At 28.9% G+C, this 13,760-nt stretch overlaps 1 protein-coding gene across 1 annotated transcript; it reads left to right on the top strand.

The window, feature by feature from the left end:
• The first annotated feature begins 2,706 nt into the window (after nt 1–2,706).
• LOC137814984 (actin-related protein 5-like) lies at nt 2,707–8,652 on the top strand. The gene is made up of 12 exons (XM_068617973.1): nt 2,707–3,049; nt 3,177–3,247; nt 3,603–3,727; nt 4,597–4,641; nt 4,898–5,000; nt 5,298–5,407; nt 6,083–6,192; nt 6,284–6,374; nt 6,458–6,898; nt 7,081–7,208; nt 7,495–7,831; nt 7,951–8,652. The coding sequence occupies exons 1-12, from the start codon at nt 2,850–2,852 to the stop codon at nt 8,452–8,454; spliced, it is 2,265 nt and encodes a 754-aa protein (XP_068474074.1). The 5' UTR covers nt 2,707–2,849; the 3' UTR covers nt 8,455–8,652.
• The last annotated feature ends 5,108 nt before the right edge of the window (nt 8,653–13,760 follow it).

The following is a 13,760-nucleotide window of genomic DNA, read 5'->3' as shown; positions in this document are numbered from 1 at the left end:
CTGCTGCAATAATAATATTTCTACTCCGTATTTTTCATTCATATTAAAGTAACTCAAGTATTTTTATGTTCAATATTCTCTTATAATAATATTTATTATAAATTTGTATCTTTTTGTTCCAATTAAATTACGATAACTATTATTCTTTATAGGTGGTTGTTCTACCATTTAATCACCTCAAGTTTTTTTATATTGAGAAAAAAAACTCTAACCCTTCTAAACAAAACAACTATACAAAAATAAATTAAAGTCCTAATATTACTATTTCTTACATTTGACCTACTTGGTAGAGTTTACTATTATATACTTTTGATACATGATACGCAATAAGAAGGAAAAACTTGGTTTGTTTAGTGTTATTTTTAATCCATACTTCAGCTTTTAACTAAGCATTTTTTAATATTTTTTCCTCTGTTTACAACATTTCTAAAAATCACATTATTTTTATATTTCTATATTATGTTTCCATTGTTATTTAGGTCAAACATGTAAAATTCATGGAAATGTTGGTAATATTATTATAGGTGAAGTTGATGTGAAACTAATCCATTTGTTACCTAAAATTCAAACCATCTTACCATTTAAAAATAAGTGTTGGACATTTTTTTTTTTACAAAATGAACATAACTTGCAATTCACCACAATTTCCCTGATGTTATCTCTAGTAATTATATCATTTAGTCATATTTTCTTCAGAATTTGCATTTCATTTTTTTATAAGCACTTTTTTTTACTGAAAATGGATAATTTTGTTCTTCAATAACCTTGTCGATTTTTGCTTAGTAATAAGTTTGCCAGCTCATCCCACTACACTATTTTTTTTCTTAAACCACACATATACATGTCAACAGTCAATGGTAAAAAAATAATTATCTAAAATAGAGATAACCAATAGTTTTTAATTATTTTTATATAATAACTTTTATTTTCTTTAGAAACAAAACGTGCAATATTGCCTATTCTTTTTTAAAGCAACAATTAATAAAATGTTGAGAATTATAGACCACACTTACTAAAAATGTGGATATTATATTTTAAGTCACATTTTTATTTTTTTAATGTTACTTTTAATACAATATAAAAACGATAACTACGAAAACCTCGACCTCATACATCGAAATATTAACTTTTCCTCTACAACACTCCCACTTATATTTCAAGGAAAAAACCGGTGCAATTTTTCTTTATTTTTATGAAAATGATAAAATTTTTAAAAAATCACAAAAATAGGTAACTAATACAGAAAGGAAGACGATTTTAATTTGAAGAAATTATAATTAGATAAACAAATCTTATTTTTGATGAAAAAATTGTTTTGAAAATCAGAAATTGTATATCAAAACACGACTTTTAATTGATATTTTTTTACACAAATCGTGATTTGAAGTACGTTTTCACCATATTTTTCTTCCAAAAAAATGTTTCGTTTTTTTTTTTCAATTCCTACACTGAAGTCATGTTCAAACAGACGAATCTCAATTTTTTTTTCAATTTTACACTGAAGTGTATTTGTAGAGACTATTTCTATTTTTTTAACTAAATTTGTGTTTGGAAGCACAAATTGTTTTTGATTTTTTTAGTTTTTCAAATTTTGCTATGTTTTTATTAATTAATTTGGGTTTAACTATTTTAAAAATTAATATTTGAATAGTTTTGTAATTTGATTATGAATTTTGGTTTATTAAAATAAACTTATTTATAGTTGTATGCATGATTGATTTTTTGAGATTGTTTGTAAAAAGAAAACCCTAAATCTTACCTATCATGTTTTATTAATCTTTTTAATCTACAAGTTAACTTTTGAAATTAACAAAATACTTAAGAATTAGTATACAACATAATATTAAGATGGTTTTAATATTCAATATGCAACACTATTTAACAATAAGTAATATACATTTAATAATAATAAAATGAGGATATTGACAACATTAACTTTACAAGATTTAGAACTTATAATAAATACGGTACTTGAATTCCCAAATTGTGATCTTTTTCTTAGAGATTTGTGTAAAAATATACCATCCTTGTCATAAATAAAGATAAATTTTCTACCTAGTGGGTGGATTGAATAAGAGTAAAAGTCTTATTGAAATTTTCTTTAATACAATAGTCTTTAGTGTGTATCATAATTTTAATATACCTATTGATCAGTACTTATATTAAGAGAGAAATATATTTTTATTTATTATCGAAGAAAGAAAATATATTTTATTTATTATAATTTAATATTCTTAAAAACTAAATTTATAAACCAAATAAATAGTTTATATAAAAATAACAATATACTTATTATTGTCTTAAAATTAATTACGAAGTATGCCAATTAAAATTAATAATCAATAATAAATATAGTCTTAAATTTTCTCGTTAACCATTGTTTTAAAAGTGATGTTACTTTTTTTAACCTTCACATTTGATTGTACGTACTATTGCACAACCTTATACTTCAAGGTATTTTTCTATATATTTTCCATCATTCTTATTCTTTTTTATTTGTCTTTTTCTTAAGAATGATTTTATTATTGGTTTTGTAAAATATAAATATTTTATTAAAAAATATTTATAAAAAAATCATTTCAAAAAAATAATTATTAAAATTTATTTAGATGATTTAATATTTATTTGATCTATTACATTATATGAGTACTTTTTTGCATTCATGACAATTAATTATAATGATAAATTTTACATATTGGCAAGATTGCAGAGTTAGAGGAATACTGCAGTATTGCATGGCTTAACAAAAATAGAAGAAAAAGAGCACTTTTTAACTTCAATGGCCCGTTTCTACTACGCCCGACCCATTTTGTGGTTCGGGTTAGCCGGATCGGTCGGAGGAGCTCACCATGTCTGTTACTTATGTTGTTCACCATTTGCAAAGTTTTTCAAGTTGCAAGAACACTCAGAATCGAGGTCACTTCTTCTTCTTCTATGTCACTTACACAATGCCCTTCATCTCCAAAATTCAGCGCCAATCTGATTACACCCTTTTCAGCTCTGCCACTCCCATTGTCATCGACAATGGTGCTTCCTACTTCCGTATTGGGTATTTTCCTAAACCCTAATTTCGCCTCAAAATTGAAACTTTATTTTTTGGTTTATGTATTTTTCGCATCAGCTGACGGGGTTGTTGATTTTAACGTTAAAGCTGGTTCCTTTTGGTGAATTGTCAGATGGGCAGGAGAGACTCAACCACGTGTTGTTTTCCGCAACATTGTCCAAAGGCCACGCCACAAAGCCACTGGTATCATACATTCTACATTTTCACCATGTTTTCTTGTTCTTCTCCATCTTAGTTGCTGTGTTACGTATTTGTTTTGTTGTTTGTGTTTGTCGAAAATGTTGGTGAAACTGTGTAGTTAATGTTATTATAGTTGTTAACTTGTTACGCCAATTTTTCTTTTTTGTCTTGGTGCATTTTCGTTAGTTTATTTCATTTCGTAAAAAACATAAAATGGGACCGAGATATATTTGTTATTGTGAGTTAATGGTCTCTTATATTTAAGAGGAACCTTTCTTATGAGCTATTGATAATGAGCCAACAAAAGGCAATTTGTCACATGTTGAATAATTATTTGGAACACTCTCTTGTTACACAGGAGAAATTGTCACTGTTGTTGGTGACCATGATCCAGCATTAATGAAATACTTTGACTGTAGTCGCTCTGGACCCCGCTCAGCGTTTGACAGCAATGTAGTTTACCAATTTGAAATGATGGAATATGTAAGTTTTTTCCTCATGGCAATCCTGTGAGTATATAAAGAACTTGTTTTTTTGAGTCATTTCAATGTGAATTATATTAAACGTTTAGAATTCAGTTCCGATTATCTTATTCTAGCCTGTGATCTGTGTTGGTTCTTCCATGTGTGTTATATGCATGTGAAGTTGCATTTCTAATTCAGGAAATGGTCTATTTGGGTGGCTGCATGTTAGAATCATAGTTTATACTTTTGTTATTGCTTTATGAAGACTGATGAGATATCTTTCTCTTGTTGTTGATTTGTCCAAATTGGACACCAGAATAAGCAGTAACTCCTAAGGATTAATGTATTCAAACCTTGGGATACTCTATTCTTAAATGTTTAGTGAAAGTATCCAAATTCAAAAATATACTCTGTTTTCCTCTGCATGGATTCTAGCTTTTGAATTGTGATGACATTGCTTAAATTAAATATTGTTTGGACATGGCCAAAATTCATTTTTTTTGTTGCCTAGAATATGAACCTCAGCATTTCAAGGTCTTACAATTACATATTGATAATAAGCTGGCACTATCTCATGCACAGTGGTGCCTTGCACTGGGCAATACCAAGGTTCCTTTTTATAGCATATATTATGTAGAGGAACTAGTTTCCTTGTATGAGAATAGATAAATTGACATGTGACAATGGGATTTTGATAGGGTCACAAGTTAAAGGTCATAAGTTGAATATGGAATTATAAGATTTTTATAACTAATTGGAAGGGATGTGTACCATATTAAATATAAACATCATGGAAATAGGATCATGCATGTATACTAGTGTATTCGTCTAATAATTATAAAGAACATATGATGGGGAAGCGTTACTAAAATTTTCTTTCATTTATAGATTTTGGACTTTGGATTTGATCGGTTGGGAGCAACAGGCTCAGAGGTATGCCCATTACTGGAATATGATTTTTCATTTTTCTTCTCATGGCATTTTATTTGTTATCTTTTTTATGATGACATTTTAAACTCCAATAGACCACCACTACTACTACTTTTGATATGTTAGTAAACTTCTTGGCCTCTGTAGTTTACCTAGCAATTCCTTGACTTGATGTATACAAATTTTTCTCTTTTTGAACTTTGACAATTTAAATTATTTAACTCACTCTTTTCTATCTTTATGTTTAATGTTGGAGCAGATTGATCATCCTGTCCTGATCACAGAATGTGTATGCAACCCAATTCAGTCTCGTAGTAAAATGGCAGAACTTCTTTTTGAGACATATGGAGTTCCTTCTATAGGTATCAATACTTTATTAATCCTAACAAAAAAAAAAAAAACTCTTTTTCTTCAAGTAGCCTTTGAAGGAACCGGAATGTTGGCTTGCCTGTTGTCGAATGCCCAATCTTTCCGCCAGGGCAAGTCTTTAGTGAAAAACGAATTTCAAATGAGACCCATCAAGACTGTGTTTGACATCTCGTCACTTAGTTGTTACTTGTTTGGACCTAATCACGGGCACATATTTTTTGCTACTCTATACTAGTTTTGCTAGACCATAATTTATTTGACAATAATATTTATGCTTCTCTGTTATGCAGCCTTTGGTGTTGATGCAGCATTCAGCTATAAATATAATCAACAACATGGTGTTTGTGATAAAGATGGTCTTGCTTTGTGTCCTGGATTCAATACAACTCATGTGATTCCGGTATGCTTTATGTGATATTTACGGATTTTTATGCAAAGGAAATAACTTGCCATTTTTGTTTGTTGTTACACGCATTGTTAAAGTTGTAGATCACATACATATCATAGTTGTTTAGTCCGATTGCTTACTTTTGAGTATTCGTTGAACCTCTATGTAGGAGGGGTGTAATATGATGAAAAAATTCTCTTGTTTTTGCGGACATGTGTGCCTTTTGTCAAGTAACAGTTGCATTTTCTTAAATTGGTATACCTCATTTGTTGTGTTGCTATATCAGACTTTCTGTTCTCTGTCATTAATATTGCTAATCTGTATAATTATTTTCAAGAAGATTTAGGAATCAATAATCTCCTTCTATTCCACTTCTAAAATAATATTTAAAATTAGAAAGAGAAATGGCTTAACACAATTTTGCATCTGTTTATAAAGAGGTGTGAACGGTTTTGAAGCTAAAATATGTTCCCACCTTTCTTTATGAAGGCTGTTTTGCTATGGGGGAAAAATTAAGTATAAGAATACCATTGAATAAATTGGAAAAGTATTCATTAAAATATTTAAATAAATTCAATGGCCATTCTGCTTTATTGCATAGTTGCTGACAGGATTTAGATAACATTATCAGGTGTATCAAGTGTTATAACTCTTAATAATAATTTTTTCACATCTCTATATTTCCAGTTTGTAGATGGGGAGCCAATATATAAAGGATGTTGCCGAACCAATGTTGGTGGGTTCCATGTGACTGACTATTTAAAGCAACTTCTTTCACTTAAATATCCTTATCATATGTGAGTACAAATCATCCTTCCTCTGCTATCATATTAACCTGTGTGTTAAATACATAGTATTTCTTACTCTTTTTAAAAATTCTCAATGCAGGGCTAGATTTACATGGGAAAAGGTTGACGACCTGAAGATGGAGCATTGTTATATTGCACCAGATTATGCTTCTGAAGCTCGACTGTTTCAGGTAAGAAAAGGCTCTTCTTTTCAGTCTAAGTTTATGAACTGTTTATCTGTTTCTAAGATTTTACTTCATTAATGGTTTGACAGAAAAAATCTAATGAGGCTAAAGAAAAAACCAGATGTTGGCAGCTCCCTTGGGTTCCACCCCCTACTGAGGAGCCTCCTTCTGAGGAAGAGATTGCTAGAAAGGCAGCAATAAGAGAGAGACAGGGTCAAAGATTACGAGAAATGGCTGAGGCAAAGAGGTCCTCTAGAATAAACGAATTCGAAAATGAATTGCATGGTTTGGAATTTCTTCTAAAACAGCTTGAACAAGTTGAAGACAATGATATTCCATCTTTCCTAGCAGAGACTGGTTATGTCTCTAGGCAGGAGATAGAATCTGCCCGCACTAAAGTTACTCAATCTTTACGTAAAGCAAAAGGTGAACGAAAGAGTGAACAAGCTGAAAGTGAGAAGGCTGACTCTGCCACTAATGAAAAGTATTCTCTTATAAACATCCCTGATGACATGCTCTCCCCTGAACAGGTCAGTTTTATATCATATCAAATAGCTTATCAAATTCATCTTTAGATTCAATTTACAGTCTTTCCACCTCATAAATCTACACGTAAATTTTTTGCGCACTTCAATATCCAAATAAGTTTTTCAAGTTGTTCTCTGTGCTCTGTGATGTTGACCATGTATTTGTGGGTGTGCTTTGTTGATAGCTAGCTGAAAAAAAGAAACAGTTGTCACTGAAATCCATGTCAGATGGACGACAACGATTGAAGCAGAAGCGTTATCAAGAGGAATTGGAGCGAGAAAGGAAACAACAGTTAGAGGAGGAAAAACGCCTGTATGTTTATATGCGAGTCAGTTTATTCAGTTTTATTAAGAGTGCTTTGTTGAATATTTATGCGACTGAAAAAGCTTATCATCATCTCTACTTGGTAAAATGGAAAAAAAGAAAAAGAAAAGCTTCTTTACTTAGTCTCTTGTCAAGGGAAAGAAAGATTAGGACATGACTTATGTACAAAACATGAATAAAATCTTAAGTCTTGCCAAGGTTTGAGTACTTATAAATTGTTGTTCTCTATTGTGATTAAAACCTTTTGGATTGATTTTTCCCCTTCTTACTATAGAGAGAACCCAGAGCTTTACTTGGAACAATTGCGTGCCAAGTACAAAGACCTCTCAGAGAAAGTTGAGCAGCGAAAACGGCTCAAGACAAATGGAGATCATTCTAATGGAAATAACTTGTCTGGTGGCATTGGTCGTGGGGAGAGACTCCATGCTGCTCAGAGGGAGAGAATGCGCCTCTTAACTACTGCTGCCTTCGATCGTGGTAAGGGCGAAGATACATTTGGTGCCAAAGATGAAGATTGGCAACTGTACAAATTGATGAGCAAAGATGATGATGGTGACGAGGGAGCAGATGAGAATGACACTGAGCTAGCTCGCATCTCTTCCAAGCTACAGGTTAGCTTCATAGCAATGTTAACATGTTCTGTGGATTGCAATCAGCATTTGCATGGTTGTGTTGCTTAGAAGCTCCTGATGACTCACAAAAGTGTTGTTGAATTGTTGCATTGGTGCAGGAGTTGGATCCAACTTTTGTGCCCAAGTCAGAAACTGGTAGCTCTCAATCTGCTGAGGCATCACGTCCCCGTCCTCTAACCAAAGAAGATTTTCAAATTGCTTTTGGTGTTGAAAGGTTTAGATGCCCTGAAATCTTGTTCAATCCAAACTGGATCGCAGTTGATCAAGCAGGGTTAGATGAGATGGCTGGGGTCTCAATAAGAAGATTATCATGTAAGGATGAAGGCCTAGAAGAGAGACTCACTAACTCCATACTTGTGACTGGTGGAAGTTCTATTTTCCCCGGCATCATTGAACGCCTTGAAGCCGGAATTAGGATGATTCGACCATGTGGATCACCCATTAAAGTAGTTAGAGCATTGGATCCTGTTATGGATGCATGGCGTGGGGCTGCTGCATATGCAACAACCCCACTATTCCATACCCAAACCTTCAGTAGGATGGACTATTTTGAAAAGGGTGAAGACTGGCTCCGGAGTTATCAACTCAAATATTCATTGTAAATGAATTAATAACACGACACTTCTTGTCTTCAACATCATACCTTAATTTACACAATCTTATCCCTTCAGCTAACTTGTTGCTCATCTTGCTGCATAAGCTATAAGCAGTGTGCTTTTGATTTTCAATTGCCAAGCAAAACAATTTAAACTATTTTTAGGCTAACAAATTTACTGATAAAACACATCCTATTTTGTTTACTCACGAGTTTCTTTTACATTGCAAAGTAAGACACAACACTATTTCTCCTTCTATGTGCAAGACTTTTGCTTTTACCTTCTTTGTATTATTCTTGGACAGAAGCTGTTAATTTTCTTCTTTTGTGTGATGATTCTTACAAATCACAAAGGTATAACAGCAGTCTTCCTTCTCCTTCCCCATGCAATGTCTTAGCTTTTTTCTTTATCATTGCTCTTGGACAAAAGGAATTAGTATTTTTTCTTATTTACCTATACATTGATATAACATTGGTATTGGTATTGATGATACTGGTGCTTGCTAAATTGAATTGGTGTTCAAACTTGGATGTGTATCTTTGTAAAACTACAATAAAATGATTGTTTGGTTTTTGAATGTATGGATTGATATGTTTTTATCTTCGATTTTTCATGTGTTTTGTAATTTTTATATCTATAAAAGCTCAAATTAATTTGTATAGGAATAATAATAAAGATTGAATACAACATGTAATATAATGCAAATCTCATTGGAAACTGAAAATATTTAATTTCAAGGTGAGTGTGAAAATCAATGAGCTTTATATTTAAAATTTTACATAGTTTGTTTGAGATGAAAGGAACTGGAAGAATGTGAATTTTGTATGTACACTTGCACAATACATTTAAAAACCTGAATTAATTTGTCTTTTTTGAATTCTTTTTTGAGAAATTGGAAAAAAGAAATGGGAGTCCCTCCGAAGAATAATTCTAAAGATGATTTTTTATATTTGTGTCTTCTTGATCTAGCAATTTGCCTTGAATTTTTGCAAAATAATTGATTGTGTAGGGTTACATAATCTATTATATTTAAATAATTTTAAATATGCCTACTCCATTATTATGTGTAATTAACAAGATGAATGATTATCCATTTTTCTTAAAAAGTTTTTAAAGAAGTTATGATTTTGGTTGAATATTTTTGGATGTAATACACAACTTTTCATGACAATCTAGTGGACCTTTGCCCATTAGGCATAATCATATCAAATTGAAGAAATACCTAAATTGTTTCCAGAAAAAAAAATGGGAGTGATGGCTGATAGATATCTAATAGAATTTTTATGTAAATGAGTTTTTGAAGTGTAATTTTGTTGGCACCTTCATCTAACAAAGGGATGGTTAGTGGTTAGTAACACTTAAATGATTTCTAATTTAGTTTAGTTAAAGATAAAAAAGTGTTTAAAATTGTAAACTATTTCAATCTCCTTGTTGTAATTCAAAGCTTTTGTATATCAGTGGAGGAAGAGAAAAAGAAAGAACCATGCCATCACTTTTGCTTCAATTGAAAGTCACAAATTAACCTGTTTTTCCAATTTTCCACTGATTGACTCTAATCATTACATCACTTCAGAAAATTTTAGCTCAAAAGCCACCAAACAAATTTTCCTTGCACTTCACTGTTTGACACTACCACAACTTTGATCATTCTATGCATGAATGATTCATGCAATTTTCACCACAAATATCAGTTTGAGTCAACAGCTCCTAAATTATGAAATTGATTTGAATCAAAATCATTGAATAGATCTGATTGCACTTGTTCATTCTACAATGCTTACCAAATACTGCTTGTTCTTGGTAATTTCACCTATTTCAGTTCAGAATGAATTAACACCACAGTTATTTGATAAAATGCACAATAATTATTGTTATTATTCTAAATACCATTTTTTGTTAATAACTTGATACAATTTATTCAAAATTGTAATCGATATACCATTGTTATTGTTATTATTGCTATAATAATATTGAAACACCTTCTTTATTAACTTCACTATTTGGTAGATTATGCAAATAAACCAAAGTTAATTGTAAAAAAAAAAATTATAAATTTACATAGAATTAAAAACTAATTTAAATCATAGTTTACATTATGAATATTTCACTTTCAATAGACAACTCAAAACGTGTAAGACATGTAAGTTTCAAAAATTTGATATAGTTATAAAAAATCATGAGATTGTCAAGTTATAAATACCTCTTCTTCCCTTAATCTAGTTAGGTAAAAATCAGAAATAATTAACTCATTATAACTTTTTAAAAATAATAAATAAATAAATAAACATAATAGTATAATAGATGTTAATAAAATCAATTTTTTAATAATCTTTTAAAATCACTCACAAGAAATTTCACATAATCACATTCTAGACTTTTTTTAATCTCTTTAATACTTGTCATTATAATATGATTTATAACATAATACATTACAACCTGACCAAACATCTCTATATATAGATCCAATCGCAGGTCTAATAATCAAATCAAAGCATCACTTAATTTACACAATATTAACATCAATAGTCATGTTAATCACTAACAACATCTTGAAAGTTCAACTTCACTCTATAAATAAGTTGACAACACATAAGTCTAAGATACGTATTTAATAGCATTAATTATCTCCAACCTCTAAATACCAAAAACTGACTTGAGCGTAGGACATTCTACAAATACCCCCTGATAACCAAGACCAAAGACGGACAACGAAACCTAAAACTAAAGATTGGAGATATATCAAAACCTTTTCAATCTTTACAAGAACACCAACATGTAATATTAAAATTTATAATTATAATAAACTCACTAATTAAATGTTGTAGATCTAACAATACAAATAAACTAACAATTAATTATCCCCAAACTTCAAATACTAAAAAATGACTTGGGTGTAAGACATTCTACAAATACCCATAATAATCAAGATCAAAGAAGGAGAACAAGACCTAAAACTGAAAATTGAAAATATATGAAGACCTTTTCAAACTTTACAAAAACAACAACATATAATATTAAAATTTATAATTATAATACCACTCATTAATTAAATATTTTACCGATGTAATAATACAAATAAACTAACAATTATATCAATTATTTGTATGCAAGAGAAAAAAAAATTGTAATTGACTTCTTTATTGTACTTTAAGAGTTTTCAAATATTTTATAACAGACGTCATAAAATATTCTTCCTCTAAAATTCTTATACTCAAATCCCAATCCAGATGGACAGATAAAATATACATATATATTAAATAAACATAAAAAATATATACAAAGAAACATTTATCGTGTTATAATGATATGTTTCAAAATTTCTCAGCATCATGTTTAAACATAACTTTGATACAATTCATAACATTCTGAAGCTGAATTTTACCTTAAGCAAATAACTATATATATAAATATGATATCAGTTTTAATAAAAAAAATATGAATATCTAAATTATCTATATTAAAAAAATGAATAACTCGATTTAATTTGCACTTAATTCGAAAATCCTTGAAAATACTTAACTTTTACAAATTGAATTTCGTCACGTGTGTTAATTAAGAATTCAGTTGTTAGCATAAATCAAATATTTCTTGATGTGATAGTTAATAATTCATATGATTAGGACTATAATCAAATTATTTTATTTACTTTATTGATTTTTTTTATGTTGATAAATTAGAAACTAGTTTTAATTAGTTAAAGCATCTTTGTTTAAATTATTTAAAAGTAAGGAATGCTTGGTGTTTGAATTTTTTTTTTTTATAGAACAAACACTCTAGTAGGTTTAACTTATTATCTAAATTTATAAGTGATTAAACCAACACTTTAGTAGGTTTAATTATTATCTAAATTTATAAGTGATTCAGAGTTAATGATGGTTTGATGTAACACCCTCCGATATTAACATGTATAAAGTAGTTTTTTATTATTATTATTATTATTATTATTATTATTATTATTATTATTATTATTATTATTATTATTATTATTATTATTATTATATATCAAATGGTTAAGAACAAAAAGAGTAATTTAATAAGAACAAAATCAATATACCAAATAGTCATAATACAAATATATTTTCAAATCCAACCGAGTCTATTTAGCCCTTCATTTTTTTCATTTCAAAATACTTAGAATAAAACATGTGAAATTTGGATCAAAGTTCAAATAGAATAAAGAATAAAAATAACTAATCATTATGTAAAAACTCGTATTAAATATATTTTACAAATTCTTCATAATCTTTAAAACAAGTTCTTTAAACCAATTATGTCTGTTGTAACAAACAGTTTAAAACTTACATTTAACATCATCTAGCATAATATTTATCTATCATAAATATTACATTTTAGTTTAACTCCTTTAACCAAATATGTAATTCGTAATCAATAAAAATAAATAAACTCAAACAATGTTATCCAATTACGTGCATTACAAATTAAATAACAATTACTTTCCTACTCAAATCAAGAAATTGATCACAATTTAAACTAGTTTCTCCTATTTCCAGTTACTTGTGTTTCAAGAAATCTAGAAAAATATTACCAAATAAATCAAACTTCATTCAAGAGATAAACTAATTAAAAGAAAGACTCATCTCAAATTATAGAATCAACAAATATTTAATTACTCACAAAATAAGTTAAAAAATAAAAACAAAAACAATAAGATATTTAATCCAAATTCATTTATGATGGGATATAATTGATCTTATAACGATGTTATATTGTGTATTGTCAAACCTATTATTGAAATATAAGAAAAACGAAATCAAATATTTAGAGACAAAAAAGAAGGTTACAAGCATAGAACCTTTGAAAGTATGTAAGAAGGAAACAAAAACATGAAAAAAAAAATGTTTTACTTAGATATAAATGCATATATGAGCTTGAAACATAAAATAATTAGAAATGAACATGAAAAATTGTTTATATATATTGCATTTCAATAAAAATATTTTTAAAAAAGTTAATTTTTATTTAAAATAAGTTTTTCTAGGTAATTATATTATTTAAGTCTAATAAAAGAGTTTTTACATGCCACAAATAAAAAGTGCAATAAATGGAAAAGATACCAAGTCATGCTTATGACAAGAAATCCTTTTAATATTGTGTCTAAAATCACTCCAATGTATTCTGATAATTGTTTTTAAAAAATTTAAAAATCTGCAAACATAAAACTTGGTGTTTTTTTCTGCATAATTTTTCAAATATTCCTATTATTTCTTAAACATTTGCAAATACATAATCACACAATTACCATGATTGCGTGAGATCCTCCTAACGAATCTAACACTTGAAAACTATTAAAA

This window comes from Phaseolus vulgaris, chromosome 1 (assembly GCF_000499845.2).
Source record: "Phaseolus vulgaris cultivar G19833 chromosome 1, P. vulgaris v2.0, whole genome shotgun sequence".
NCBI lineage: Eukaryota > Viridiplantae > Streptophyta > Magnoliopsida > Fabales > Fabaceae > Phaseolus > Phaseolus vulgaris.
This window is presented reverse-complemented; position numbering and strand designations above follow the sequence as displayed.

Bases quoted from the DNA above. Each gene is read 5' to 3' on its own strand.
- LOC137814984 (XM_068617973.1), top strand. From the start codon at position 2,850: ATGTCTGTTACTTATGTTGTTCACCATTTGCAAAGTTTTTCAAGTTGC. The intron at 5,408-6,082 runs GTATGCTTTATG...CTATATTTCCAG, and splicing joins ATACAACTCATGTGATTCCG to TTTGTAGATGGGGAGCCAAT. The intron at 6,375-6,457 runs GTAAGAAAAGGC...ATGGTTTGACAG, and splicing joins CTGAAGCTCGACTGTTTCAG to AAAAAATCTAATGAGGCTAA.